This window comes from Oncorhynchus tshawytscha, linkage group LG28 (genome assembly GCF_018296145.1).
Source record: "Oncorhynchus tshawytscha isolate Ot180627B linkage group LG28, Otsh_v2.0, whole genome shotgun sequence".
NCBI classification, from domain to species: domain Eukaryota; kingdom Metazoa; phylum Chordata; class Actinopteri; order Salmoniformes; family Salmonidae; genus Oncorhynchus; species Oncorhynchus tshawytscha.
The window spans coordinates 44,755,214-44,770,640 of NC_056456.1; the positions used below are offsets into that span (position 1 = coordinate 44,755,214).

General features: G+C 45.2%; 1 protein-coding gene across 3 annotated transcripts in view; it reads left to right on the forward strand.

Annotated features, from left to right (window-relative positions):
• Positions 1-235: 235 nt before the first annotated feature.
• LOC112230623 (V-type proton ATPase subunit H) overlaps positions 236-15,427 on the forward strand; it is a 43,604-nt gene continuing 28,412 nt past the window's right edge. For 2 of the 3 annotated variants that reach the window (XM_042307945.1, XM_042307947.1), the window contains exons 1-4: positions 236-379; positions 886-1,036; positions 4,463-4,562; positions 14,631-14,720. In XM_042307945.1, coding sequence (XP_042163879.1) covers positions 933-1,036; positions 4,463-4,562; positions 14,631-14,720 — 294 coding nt within the window. In that variant the 5' untranslated portion in view covers positions 236-379; positions 886-932. The remainder of the gene's footprint in view (positions 380-885; positions 1,037-4,462; positions 4,563-14,630; positions 14,721-15,427) is intronic. The other variant, XM_042307946.1, reaches the window with a different exon arrangement.

The window sequence follows — 15,427 nt, forward strand, 5'->3', positions numbered from 1 at the left end:
TCAGAATCCACTTCCATCATCCACTTCTTTCTTTCTTTCTTTCTTTCTTTCTTTCTTTCTTTCTTTCTTTCTTTCTTTCTTTCTTTCTTTCTTTCTTTCTTTCTTTCTTTCTTTCGTACTCCTCATCACTCCCTTGCTTGGGGAAGGGACATTTATTACTCCCTACAATACGTACACTGGGATGTGACGACGTAAAGCGTCATTGAAGCGACGTAAAGCGTCATTGAAGCGACGTAAAGCGTCATTGAAGGACAGCTGACTGGATTTCAGGGCTTCCTGCTGACAGCATCACGTTGTAGTTGTTAGCGGAGAGATACTGATGGCCTTTTGATTTTAAACCACAGAAATTAATGCTCTATTTGGCTTGTGTGTTTTAACGGTAGGAAAATTGTATTGGAATGTTTCTATGAGATTATAGGTTCTGTATTGTGTGTTATATCGTTAGAATATCTTGGCATTGATGCTAAATTAAGCTATCGTTAGCTTGCACCAGGGTATTGACATTAGCCAGTTAGCTCACTTAGCTGGCGAGACGACTCAAACGCATTCAGTAACATCACTAATTTCATGATTTGTTGACAAGTGCTGTCGTTGTAACTAAATAATACATATGTTTGGTCAATAACGTTACTGCACCATCATGTCATTGCATTACATTAGCCAAGTTAGCTAGCTACTGGGTAATGTTGCGTTAGCTAAAGCAGCTGATCTGGTTACAGAGTTGGTCATGAGCTCTCACCTGCAGAATTAGGATATTATGAAAAATGACTGATGCAAAATCTCCCTATGTTTGTATGTGTATATATGTGTGTGTATCCCAATGACGTGTTGATTTATGACTGAGTATTATTTATCAATCAAACCCACCTGTCTCCTTCCTTCCAGGTAGTTATTCATTCTTGTCCAGAGAGATTTCCTACAGGTGTATCAGGATGGATATCCGCGGGGCGGTGGACGCTGCAGTGCCCACCAACATCATCGCTGCCAAGGCAGCTGAAGTCCGAGCCAACAAGGTCAACTGGCAGTCATACCTGCAGTAAGTACACCTTCGCCCTACTCCTCTTCCTCCACCCCTCTTCATGGCATTTTTTGAGCTCCCTCATATTTTGTTCATAGGGCACTATGCCTGTTCGCCCTTTAAAGCTGCAATATGTAACGTTTTGGGTGACCTGACCTAAATTCACATAGAAATGTGTGTTATCGATATGTCATTCTTATTGAAAGGAAGTCTCTAAGAAACGGTAGATCTGTTCTGTGCGCTATTTATATGCTTCCCGGTCTTAAGTTTAGTTTTTGCGTTTTCGGTTTTGTACACCAGTTTCAAACACTTAAAAATACAATATTTTGGGTTATGGAAAATCTTTTTTTTTTTTTAGATGGTACAATGATTCTCTTCTCTATAGTGCACCTTTTAATTTTGTCATTTTCATGCTGGGCACTAGGCTTAGTACTAGTCGAAAGGTTATTTTGGTATTTTTCTGGGCTGTGAGTCACAGTCTTGTGGATATGAGATATTCATGGCTGCCCATTCATAGCACTACACTGATTCTTCTAATCATGGTCTTTTAATAAGAAGTTGAATCATCTTGTATAGTGCTGGGACAAAAGGCCACTTCACTCTGCTCTTGTAGTATTTCCAGGGGTAATGCCAGTGTTGTAGGCTGCTTCTGTAATTAGGAAGTACTGTTAGTGTTAAACAGAAGTCAAAAAGACAGACAGAGAAGTGAATCCCAGTGTCTTTATCTAAAGCAGAGCTAGGCCCATAACCCTGGGATTCACTGCTCCATCTAAAGCAGAGCTAGGCCCATAACCCTGGGATTCACTGCTCCATCTAAAGCAGAGCTAGGCCCATAACCCTGGGATTCACTGCTCCATCTAAAGCAGAGCTAGGCCCATAACACGGGGATTCACTGCTCCATCTAAAGCAGAACTAGGCCCATAACCCTGGGATTCACTGCTCCATCTAAAGCAGAGCTAGGCCCATAACACTGGGATTCTAGTCTAATTATGTTTACCCCAGGAAGAGTAGATGATGCTTTTGCAGTGGCTAATGGGATCCTAATAAATACCAAATTAGATTTTTCTTTGAATGTTCTCATTGAATGTCTAACGTGTATTTTAATAGTCATCAATCATACTGTGTATCTTTTCTCAAAGGGGTCAAATGATTTCAGCAGAGGTCGGGGAAAAACTATTAATATCTATTATGTATATAATGTAGGCCTACCAATTTGTATGTGTCTTGTGTCTCAAGGTCATATGAATGGGGTCAGGTGACTTCAGGAGTGGATTACTGAATGAACATTTGTAGTTCAATAATCATGCTGTGTAGCCTATGTCTTATGGGTCAATCATTTAGCCATATATTATGAGGATTATGAATATGTGAAGGAGTAAACTGTGAGCGTTGTCTGCGTAATCAAATAACATACAGCTCAGAACTCAAGCACGACTCCAACACCATCATTAAGTTTACTGACGACACAACAGTGATAGGTCTGATCATCGACAACGATGAGACAGCCTATAGGGAGGAGGTCAGTGACCTGGCCGTGTGGTGCCAGGACAACAACCTCCCTTGACGTGATAAAGACAAAGGAGATGATCGTGGACTACAGAAAAAGGAGGGCAGAGCACGCCCCCATTCTCATCGACGGGGCTGTAGTGGAGCAGGTTGAGACCTTCCGGTTCCTGTAAATATTACCTTGACTAGCCTGAAACCCCACACATTGACTCCGTATCGGGTACCCCCTGTATACAAGCTAAGCATCAGTATAGAGGCTAAGTTGAGTCGCAATTCCACTGCTCAGAATGAGACTTATGTGGCAGGGTCTACAGTCAATCACGGATTACAAAAAGAAAACCAGCCCCGTCGCGGATGCCAACATCTTGACCCAGACAGACTAAACTTCTTTGCTCGCTTTGAGGACAATACAGTGCTACTGACATGGCCCGCTACCAAAACCTGCAGACTCTCCTTCACCGTAGCCAACGCGATTAAAACATTTAAACATGTTAACCCTCGCAAGGCTGCTGGCCCAGACTGCATCCCTAGCTTCATCCTCAGAGCATGCACAGACCAGCTGGCTGGTGTGTTTACGGACATAATCAATTCAATCAATTCCTATTCCAGTCTGCTGTTCCCACATGCTTCAAGAGGACCACCATTGTTCCTGTTCCCATGAAAGCTAAGGTAATTGAGCTAAACGACTACCGCCCGTAGCACTCACTTCCGTCCTCATGAAGTGCTTTGAGAGACTAGTCAAGGATCATATCACCTCCACCCTAGACCCACTCCAATTTGCTGACTGCCCCAATAGGTTCACAGACTACGCAATCCTACTGCCCTAACCCATCTGGACAAGAGGAATACCTATGTAAGAATGCTGTTCATCGATTACAGCTCAGCATTTAACACCATAGTACCCTCCAAACTCATTAAGCTTGAGACCCTGGGTCTCAACCCCGCCTTGTGCAACTGGGTCCTGGACTTCCTGACGGGCCGCCCCCTGGTGGTGAGGGTAGGTAACATTTCCACCCTGCTGATCCTCAACACTGGGGCCCCACAAGGGTGCGTTCTCAGCCCTCTCCTGTACTCCCTGTTCACCCATGACTGCGTGCCCATGCACACCTCCACATCAACAGATTTTTCACCTTGTTGGCTCGGGTATTCGAGCAGCAACCTTTTTGCCTACTTGTCCAACGCTCTAACCGCTAGGCTACCTGCGGCCATTTAATGGGCCTGCTTCTCCACCCATATAACCTAGTCTACAGGCTATTTAATTGCGACCACACATAGGCGCACTTGATCTGGCATGCCCAACAAAAGAGACAGAGGGTAGTCTACTCAATGTAAATCAGCAAGAATTAGTGAATATTGTGACGGAAGTGCTTTTAATACAATAAGGAATAAGCTACAAAATGGAACTGTTTTTTGAAAACCAACTTTGATAGGAGCGGGACAATTTGCAGACCGACACACACATTTTATCAATATTTCCAGTCAATGTCAGAGACTAGATTAGCCAATAATATTTAGGAAGGACATTTCCATGGAAAGACAACTACTTCTCTACCCATGCCTGCAGGCTCCAGCATACATCCTTTGAGACATTTGACGTTGCACGCCCAACACGAGAGGAGCGATAGGCTACTGAACCTTTACTTCCCTATTAGAGTTTGAATAGTGTGACATGGGTGCTTTTAATACAGTAGATAAAACATACAAAACAGAAAGACAACCGTTTTAATTTGCTAAATTACTCATTCGATTCCAAAGTGTTCCTGCAATTTTTGTATATGATAATTTATCAACAAGTAGTTTGAATGTAGTGAACTTCTTTTTCAAAGTAGCTTTAGTGTAGCTTCACTTCCAGTGGGAAGTAATTGACAGCTTTTAAAACTATTTTCAGAGTAGCTTCCCCAAGACTGTTGTATAATTATCATGCTGTGTGTCTCATAGGGGTCAGATGATCTCTGCCGAGGACTGTGAGTTCATTAAGAAGTTTGAAGTGGCTCATTCTGAGGAGAAACAGATCATTCTCACCAACGAAGGACATCAGGTACAACACACACACACACACACACACACACAATAAACCAGCTAGCTGTTACTGCACAGCTGCATTTTAATGTAGCTTCACATGAGATTCTCCATGACTAGTGTTGGGCATTATCCAGATTTTCATACAGTCATATCTTTTATCGTCAAGTTGTGAATGATGTTTGCTACGACAAACAGTACCTGTAATGGAGAATTACATCTGTAGCTACATTTACTGCTATATGCATATCCTCCAAGATGGCTTTTCACATTAGCCGGTCTTCATTTAATGCATGACGTTTTCACAAGTATTCCTTGTGTGCTGTCTTCATGTGAACTGACTATCCTACCGATCCTCAACTTCGGCGACGTCCTTTACAAAATAGCCTCCAACACTACTCAGCGAACTGGATGCAGTCTATCACAGTGCCAACCGTTTTGTCACCAAAGCCCCATATACCACCCACCTCTGCGACCTGTATGCTCTGTATGACCTGTATGCTGGCCCTCCAGGTCATCTACAAGTCTTTGCTAGGTAAATCCCCACCTTATCTCAGCTCACTGGTCACCATGGCAACACCCACCCGTAGCACGCGCTCCAGCAGGTATATTTCACTGGTCATCCCCAAAGCCAACTCCTCTTTGGCCGCCTTTCCTTCCAGTTCTCTGCTGCCAATGACTGGAATTAATTGCAAAAATCACTGAAGCTGGAGACTCATATCTCCCTCACTAACTTTAAGCATCAGCTGTCAGAGGAGCTTACAGATCACTGTACCTGTAAATAGCCCATCCAACTACCTACCTCATCCCCATATTGTTTTTATTTACTTTTTTTGCTCTTTTGCACACCGGTATCTCTACTTGCACATCATAATCTGCACATCTATCACTCCGGTGTTAATTAGCTAAATTGTAATTATTTCGCTACTATGGCCTATTTTTTTGCCTTACCTCCTTACGCCATTTGCACACACTGTACATATATTTTTTCTATTGTGTTATTGAATGTACGTTTAAGTGTAACTCTGTCGTTTTTGTCGCACTGCCATGCTTTATCTTGACCAGGTCACAGTTGTAAATGAGAACTTGTTCTCAACTGGCTTACCTGGTTAAATAAAGGTGAAATAAATAACAGATTTAAAACCCAGCTTCTGGGGGACAGGTTATATAATGTGTGTCTGGTGTTTTTTTGTTTCAGTGAATTCGGGAAGTATTCAGAGCAACTTTTTCCACGTTTTGTTACATTATGTCCTTATTCTAAAATGGATTAAATTAATGTTTTTCCTCATTAATCTACACACCCCATAATGACAAAGCAGAAACAGGTTTTTAGACATTTTTGCAAATGTATTATAATCAAAAACCACACCAGAAGTATCAGACCCTTTGCTATGACACTCAAAATTGTGCTCAGGTGTGTCCTGTTTCCATTAATCATCATTTAGATGTTTCTACGGCCATCTATTGTATTTCATGAACAATAGGGACCCATTCACTTAGCTAGATGTGGCTGGGGGTGATTACGGCATTTCCTTCACATGACCCATCAATTTAGACAAGTGTGTCAGGTAAGCTTTGTCTAATAATTATAATTGACACGTTTTGCTACTATGCAAGCAACCATTTCACTGTACTGTTGTCACCTTCACAGGACACACAGGTTATTTTATCTGATATAGTGTGTGTTTACCAGAGACGGTAATGTGAAGAACAACATGACCTGCACCAAAGTCAGATGAAGTTTATTTTAACCTGGAGTTTTTCCTTATTGAAGGCTACTACTTTTACCACTTTTAGTCTTGAAATCTTTGGTTGTTTACTACACCACTCACTCTGTTTAGCACATGGCCTCACATGTGAATCCTTAAAGAGATGGGTGGGGCTAAAGCTTAAGAGGGTGTGAACGATGCTGAATGGGGGTAGACAAAGAGCTCTCCAGTAGGTACCAAAACATTCAAGGGCCATTTTATCAAGTGGCATTACAAGTTTATCAATTTTTTTTAACCCAATGAGTCCCACCGTAATGCCGGATCCCGACGGGTCCCTCGGCCGGGTCTTTTTACAAAAACGTCTGTTTGAGCTACAAACCTATTAAAAGCTATATATGAAAAGCGGAGACTCGCGCACATGTACACGGTTTGCTCTATGAATCAAAATAAATAAATAAATATTTAACCTTTTATTTAACCAGGTAGGCTAGTTGAGAACAAGTTCTCATTTACAACTGCGACCTGGCCAAGATAAAGCAGTGCTCTATGATGCTCACAAGGTAATGGGTTCTTCTACATAGATGATCTTAGGAAATCCCAGGACATAGTGTCTAGAATACTCTAATCTCACATTTGTTGTCACAAACTCCATGCAGTTGTCACTGACTGGTTGGATATTAATTTCCCACTGAGTGAACAATGTCTGTACTTACCGCATTCATATAAATGAATCTGTTTTTTGCTTTGGCGGACAATTTATTTTGACATTTGGCAATGAAATAAAACATTCAACTGTTTTGTGTTCTACTTGTAACCATGGTTTTCCTGAAAAGAAAATGGTAAAATACTTAATATAATGATTTTACCATAGTGAGCGACTTCTTCAACCACATGTTTTGGGGGGGCGGGAATAGTGAGCGACCTCTTCAACCACATGTTTTGGGGGGAATAGTGAGCGACTTCTTCAACCACATGTTTTGGGGGGAATAGTGAGCGACCTCTTCAACCACATGTTTTGGGGGGAATAGTGAGCGACTTCTTCAACCACATGTTTTGGGGGGGAAATAGTGAGCGACTTCTTCAACCACATGTTTTGGGGGGAATAGTGAGCGACTTCTTCAACCACATGTTTTGGGGGGAATAGTGAGCGACTTCTTCAACCACATGTTTTGGGGGGGGGGAATAGTGAGCGACTTCTTCAACCACATGTTTTGGGGGGAATAGTGAGCGACTTCTTCAACCACATGTTTTGGGGGGGTTTTGGGGGGAATAGTGAGCGACTTCTTCAACCGCATGTTTTGGGGGGAATAGTGAGCGACTTCTTCAACCACATGTTTTGGGGGGAATAGTGAGCGACTTCTTCAACCACATGTTTTGGGGGGAATAGTGAGCGACTTCTTCAACCACATGTTTTGGGGGAATAGTGAGCGACTTCTTCAACCACATGTTTTGGGGGGGAATAGTGAGCGACTTCTTCAACCACATGTTTTGGGGGGAATAGTGAGCGACTTCTTCAACCACATGTTTTGGGGGGGGGGGGGGAATAGTGAGCGACTTCTTCAACCACATGTTTTGGGGGGAAATAGTGAGCGACTTCTTCAACCACATGTTTTGGGGGGAATAGTGAGCGACTTCTTCAACCGCATGTTTTGGGGGGGAATAGTGAGCGAATCAACCACATGTTTTGGGGGGAATAGTGAGCGACTTCTTCAACCACATGTTTTGGGGGGAATAGTGAGCGACTTCTTCAACCACATGTTTTGGGGGGAATAGTGAATAGCGACTTCTTCAACCACATGTTTTGGGGGGAATAGTGAGCGACTTCTTCAACCACATGTTTTGGGGGGAATAGTGAGCGACTTCTTCAACCACATGTTTTGGGGGGGGGAATAGTGAGCGACTTCTTCAACCACATGTTTTGGGGGGAATAACCACATGTTTTGGGGGAATAGTGAGCGACTTCTTCAACCACATGTTTTGGGGGGAATAGTGAGCGACTTCTTCAACCACATGTTTTGGGGGGGGAATAGTGAGCGACTTCTTCAACCACATGTTTTGGGGGGAATAGTGAGCGACTTCTTCAACCACATGTTTTGGGGGGAATAGTGAGCGACTTCTTCAACCACATGTTTTGGGGGGGAATAGTGAGCGACTTCTTCAACCACATGTTTTGGGGGGGGGGAATAGTGAGCGACTTCTTCAACCACATGTTTTGGGGGGAATAGTGAGCGACTTCTTCAACCACATGTTTTGGGGGGGGGAATAGTGAGCGACTTCTTCAACCACATGTTTTGGGGGGGGGCGACTTCTTCAACCACATGTTTTGGGGGAATAGTGAGCGACTTCTTCAACCGCATGTTTTGGGGGGAATAGTGAGCGACTTCTTCAACCGCATGTTTTGGGGGGAATAGTGAGCGACTTCTTCAACCACATGTTTTGGGGGGGGGGAATAGTGAGCGACTTCTTCAACCACATGTTTTGGGGGGGGCGAATAGTGAGCGACTTCTTCAACCGCATGTTTTGGGGGGAATAGTGAGCGACTTCTTCAACCACATGTTTTGGGGGGAATAGTGAGCGACTTCTTCAACCGCATGTTTTGGGGGGGGGAATAGTGAGCGACTTCTTCAACCACATGTTTTGGGGGGAATAGTGAGCGACTTCTTCAACCACATGTTTTGGGGGGGGAATAGTGAGCGACTTCTTCAACCACATGTTTTGGGGGAATAGTGAGCGACTTCTTCAACCACATGTTTTGGGGGGAATAGTGAGCGACTTCTTCAACCACATGTTTTGGGGGAATAGTGAGCGACTTCTTCAACCACATGTTTTGGGGGGGTGAATAGTGAGCGACTTCTTCAACCACATGTTTTGGGGGGGGAATAGTGAGCGACTTCTTCAACCACATGTTTTGGGGGAATAGTGAGCGACTTCTTCAACCGCATGTTTTGGGGGGGAATAGTGAGCGACTTCTTCAACCACATGTTTTGGGGGGTTTTGGGGGGAATAGTGAGCGACTTCTTCAACCACATGTTTTGGGGGGAATAGTGAGCGACTTCTTCAACCACATGTTTTGGGGGGGAATAGTGAGCGACTTCTTCAACCACATGTTTTGGGGGAATAGTGAGCGACTTCTTCAACCACATGTTTTGGGGGGAATAGTGAGCGACTTCTTCAACCACATGTTTTGGGGGGGCGAATAGTGAGCGACTTCTTCAACCACATGTTTTGGGGGGGGGGGAATAGTGAGCGACTTCTTCAACCACATGTTTTGGGGGGAATAGTGAGCGACTTCTTCAACCACATGTTTTGGGGGGGAATAGTGAGCGACTTCTTCAACCACATGTTTTGGGGGGAATAGTGAGCGACTTCTTCAACCACATGTTTTGGGGGGAATAGTGAGCGACTTCTTCAACCATGTTTTGGGGGGAATAGTGAGCATTCTTCAACCACATGTTTTGGGGGGGAATAGTGAGCGACTTCTTCAACCACATGTTTTGGGGGGGGATAGTGAGCGACTTCTTCAACCACATGTTTTGGGGGAATAGGACTTCTTCAACCACATGGAATAGGAGCGACTTCTTCAACCACATGGGGGGGATAGTGAGCGACTTCTTCAACCACATGTTTTGGGGGGGAATAGTGAGCGACTTCTTCAACCACATGTTTTGGGGGGGAATAGTGAGCGACTTCTTCAACCACATGTTTTGGGGGGAATAGTGAGCGACTTCTTCAACCACATGTTTTGGGGGGAATAGTGAGCGACTTCTTCAACCACATGTTTTGGGGGGGGAATAGTGAGCGACTTCTTCAACCACATGTTTTGGGGGGGGAATAGTGAGCGACTTCTTCAACCACATGTTTTGGGGGGGGTTTTGGGGGAATAGTGAGCGACTTCTTCAACCACATGTTTTGGGGGGGAATAGTGAGCGACTTCTTCAACCACATGTTTTGGGGGGGAATAGTGAGCGACTTCTTCAACCACATGTTTTGGGGGGAATAGTGAGCGACTTCTTCAACCACATGTTTTGGGGGGAATAGTGAGCGACTTCTTCAACCACATGTTTTGGGGGGGGAATAGTGAGCGACTTCTTCAACCACATGTTTTGGGGGGAATAGTGAGCGACTTCTTCAACCACATGTTTTGGGGGGGGAATAGTGAGCGACTTCTTCAACCACATGTTTTGGGGGGAATAGTGAGCGGTTTTGGGGGGAATAGTGAGCGACTTCTTCAACCACATGTTTTGGGGGGAATAGTGAGCGACTTCTTCAACCACATGTTTTGGGGGGGGAATAGTGAGCGACTTCTTCAACCACATGTTTTGGGGGGTTTTGGGGGGAATAGTGAGCGACTTCTTCAACCACATGTTTTGGGGGGAATAGTGAGCGACTTCTTCAACCACATGTTTTGGGGGAATAGTGAGCGACTTCTTCAACCACATGTTTTGGGGGGGGGGGGAATAGTGAGCGACTTCTTCAACCACATGTTTTGGGGGGGGAATAGTGAGCGACTTCTTCAACCACATGTTTTGGGGGTGAGCGACTTCTTCAACCACATGTTTTGGGGGGAATAGTGAGCGACTTCTTCAACCACATGTTTTGGGGGGGTGAATAGTGAGCGACTTCTTCAACCACATGTTTTGGGGGGGAATAGTGAGCGACTTCTTCAACCACATGTTTTGGGGGGTGGCGACTTCTTCAATAGTGAGCGACTTCTTCAACCACATGTTTTGGGGGGAATAGTGAGCGACTTCTTCAACCACATGTTTTGGGGGGAATAGTGAGCGACTTCTTCAACCACATGTTTTGGGGGGGGAATAGTGAGCGACTTCTTCAACCACATGTTTTGGGGGGAATAGTGAGCGACTTCTTCAACCACATGTTTTGGGGGGTTTGGGGGGGATAGTGAGCGACTTCTTCAACCACATGTTTTGGGGGGAATAGTGAGCGACTTCTTCAACCACATGTTTTAGTGGGGGAATAGTGAGCGACTTCTTCAACCACATGTTTTGGGGGGAATAGTGAGCGACTTCTTCAACCACATGTTTTGGGGGGAATAGTGAGCGACTTCTTCAACCACATGTTTTGGGGGGAATAGTGAGCGACTTCTTCAACCACATGTTTTAGGGGGTTTTGGGGGGAATAGTGAGCGACTTCTTCAACCACATGTTTTGGGGGGAATAGTGAGCGACTTCTTCAACCACATGTTTTGGGGGGAATAGTGAGCGACTTCTTCAACCACATGTTTTGGGGGGAATAGTGAGCGACTTCTTCAACCACATGTTTTGGGGGTTTGGGGGGAATAGTGAGCGACTTCTTCAACCACATGTTTTGGGGGGAATAGTGAGCGACTTCTTCAACCACATGTTTTGGGGGGAATAGTGAGCGACTTCTTCAACCACATGTTTTGGGGGGAATAGTGAGCGACTTCTTCAACCACATGTTTTGGGGGGAATAGTGAGCGACTTCTTCAACCACATGTTTTGGGGGGAATAGTGAGCGACTTCTTCAACCACATGTTTTGGGGGAATAGTGAGCGACTTCTTCAACCACATGTTTTGGGGGGAATAGTGAGCGACTTCTTCACCACATGTTTTGGGGGGAATAGTGAGCGAATTCTTCAACCACATGTTTTGGGGGAATAGTGAGCTTCAACCACATGTTTTGGGGGGTTTGGGGGAATAGTGAGCGACTTCTTCAACCACATGTTTTGGGGGGGGAATAGTGAGCGACTTCTTCAACCACATGTTTTGGGGGGGGAATAGTGAGCGACTTCTTCAACCACATGTTTTGGGGGAATAGTGAGCTTCAACCACATGTTTTGGGGGGGGGGAATAGTGAGCGACTTCTTCAACCACATGTTTTGGGGGGAATAGTGAGCGACTTCTTCAACCACATGTTTTGGGGGAATAGTGAGCGACTTCTTCAACCACATGTTTTGGGGGGAATAGTGAGCGACTTCTTCAACCACATGTTTTGGGGGGGGGAATAGTGAGCGACTTCTTCAACCACATGTTTTGGGGGGAATAGTGAGCGACTTCTTCAACCACATGTTTTGGGGGGAATAGTGAGCGACTTCTTCAACCACATGTTTTGGGGGGAATAGTGAGCGACTTCTTCAACCACATGTTTTGGGGGGAATAGTGAGCGACTTCTTCAACCACATGTTTTGGGGGGAATAGTGAGCGACTTCTTCAACCACATGTTTTGGGGGAATAGTGAGCGACTTCTTCAACCACATGTTTTGGGGGGAATAGTGAGCGACTTCTTCAACCACATGTTTTGGGGGGAATAGTGAGCGACTTCTTCAACCACATGTTTTGGGGGGGAATAGTGAGCGACTTCTTCAACCACATGTTTTGGGGGGAATAGTGAGCGACTTCTTCAACCACATGTTTTGGGGGGGCGACTTCTTCAACCACATGTTTTGGGGGAATAGTGAGCGACTTCTTCAACCACATGTTTTGGGGGGAATAGTGAGCGACTTCTTCAACCACATGTTTTGGGGGAATAGTGAGCGACTTCTTCAACCACATGTTTTGGGGGGAATAGTGAGCGACTTCTTCAACCACATGTTTTGGGGGGAATAGTGAGCGACTTCTTCAACCACATGTTTTGGGGGGAATAGTGAGCGACTTCTTCAACCACATGTTTTGGGGGGGTGAGGGGAATAGTGAGCGACTTCTTCAACCACATGTTTTGGGGGGAATAGTGAGCGACTTCTTCAACCACATGTTTTGGGGGGAATAGTGAGCGACTTCTTCAACCACATGTTTTGGGGGGGGAATAGTGAGCGACTTCTTCAACCACATGTTTTGGGGGGCGACTTCTTCAACCACATGTTTTGGGGGGAATAGTGAGCGACTTCTTCAACCACATGTTTTGGGGGGAATAGTGAGCGACTTCTTCAACCACATGTTTTGGGGGGAATAGTGAGCGACTTCTTCAACCACATGTTTTGGGGGGGGAATAGTGAGCGACTTCTTCAACCACATGTTTTGGGGGGAATAGTGAGCGACTTCTTCAACCACATGTTTTGGGGGGGGAATAGTGAGCGACTTCTTCAACCACATGTTTTGGGGGGGTGAATAGTGGCGACTTCTTCAACCACATGTTTTGGGGGGAATAGTGAGCGACTTCTTCAACCACATGTTTTGGGGGGAATAGTGAGCGACTTCTTCAACCACATGTTTTAGTGAGGGTTTTGGGGGGAATAGTGAGCGACTTCTTCAACCACATGTTTTGGGGGGAATAGTGAGCGACTTCTTCAACCACATGTTTTGGGGGGGAATAGTGAGCGACTTCTTCAACCACATGTTTTGGGGGGTGAATAGTGAGCGACTTCTTCAACCACATGTTTTGGGGGGAATAGTGAGCGACTTCTTCAACCACATGTTTTGGGGGGAATAGTGAGCGACTTCTTCAACCACATGTTTTGGGGGGAATAGTGAGCGACTTCTTCAACCACATGTTTTGGGGGGAGCGACTTCTTCAACCACATGTTTTGGGGGGAATAGTGAGCGACTTCTTCAACCACATGTTTTGGGGGGAATAGTGAGCGACTTCTTCAACCACATGTTTTGGGGGAATAGTGAGCGACTTCTTCAACCACATGTTTTGGGGGGGGAATAGTGAGCGACTTCTTCAACCACATGTTTTGGGGGGGAATAGTGAGCGACTTCTTCAACACATGTTTTGGGGGGGGGGAATAGTGAGCGACTTCTTCAACCACATGTTTTGGGGGGAATAGTGAGCGACTTCTTCAACCACATGTTTTGGGGGGAATAGTGAGCGACTTCTTCAACCACATGTTTTGGGGGGGGAATAGTGAGCGACTTCTTCAACCACATGTTTTGGGGGGAATAGTGAGCGACTTCTTCAACCACATGTTTTGGGGGGGGAATAGTGAGCGACTTCTTCAACCACATGTTTTGGGGGGGGAATAGTGAGCGACTTCTTCAACCACATGTTTTGGGGGGAATAGTGAGCGACTTCTTCAACCACATGTTTTGGGGGGGGAATAGTGAGCGACTTCTTCAACCACATGTTTTGGGGGGAATAGTGAGCGACTTCTTCAACCACATGTTTTGGGGGGAATAGTGAGCGACTTCTTCAACCACATGTTTTGGGGGGGGAATAGTGAGCGACTTCTTCAACCACATGTTTTGGGGGGAATAGTGAGCGACTTCTTCAACCACATGTTTTGGGGGGAATAGTGAGCGACTTCTTCAACCACATGTTTTGGGGGGAATTGTGAACGATAGCATTGTATATCACTGTTTTAATCACTTCATAATCAACGTAGGATGGCGGTTGACATCTCCCAACCCTAGTATGTCTGTATAATGTTAGTAACGTGTGTATATATTGTGTATTTCCAGTGTGCCAAGACGTTCCTGAACCTGATGGCTCACATCTCTAAGGAGCAGACTGTCCAGTACATCCTCACTCTGATAGATGATACCCTGCAGGTAACACACGTGTTCATGCTTACCTAGAGATACAAAAATACCGTAGCGACCTTTTCTGAATCATCTGTTTTTACTTCCTCCCTGAATCACCCTGCGGTGGACAGATGTTACTGTTAGTTCTTCACTTTGGTCTGGGGATGTGAATGTAGAAGAACGGGTCCAAGAAGTTAATATAGAGACCTGTTCCAAATGGACCCGAGGACAACTAGACCCATTCCGTATAGACCTGGTTGCGTCCAGACCTGGTCTGACTGAGGGACTCAGCAGAAAAGTAATTTAAGCTACTTTGTCAGCTCCGGTTAATAAAGTGCGAGAGGGAGAGTGGTGCCGCTCTAGGAGGGGGTATACTGTGAGCTAGTGACATGGGGAGCAGGGTGGAGCGAGACAGTAACCAACCACGCAAACTCGCACTGCAGTAGAGTAATGGCTGCCATAGCGAGGTAATTTATTATCAAATATGATTACGAAGTACTTGTCTTGACTGCATCAAACCGGGAGAAGCTAGCTAGGCTAACAGAGGCTGCAGTGCATGTTTTTTAATCCTACAGTTCCAGATAACAACAACAACTCCATTCAGAATATAAGGTAGCAGACTGCCTGTTGGCTCTTGGTTGTAGCCCATCCTTCTCCTATAACTTTTAATTCCATCTTCCATTGATTAGATATCTCCTCTAACTTTTAAAACACGGAGGCGCTATAACTGTCGC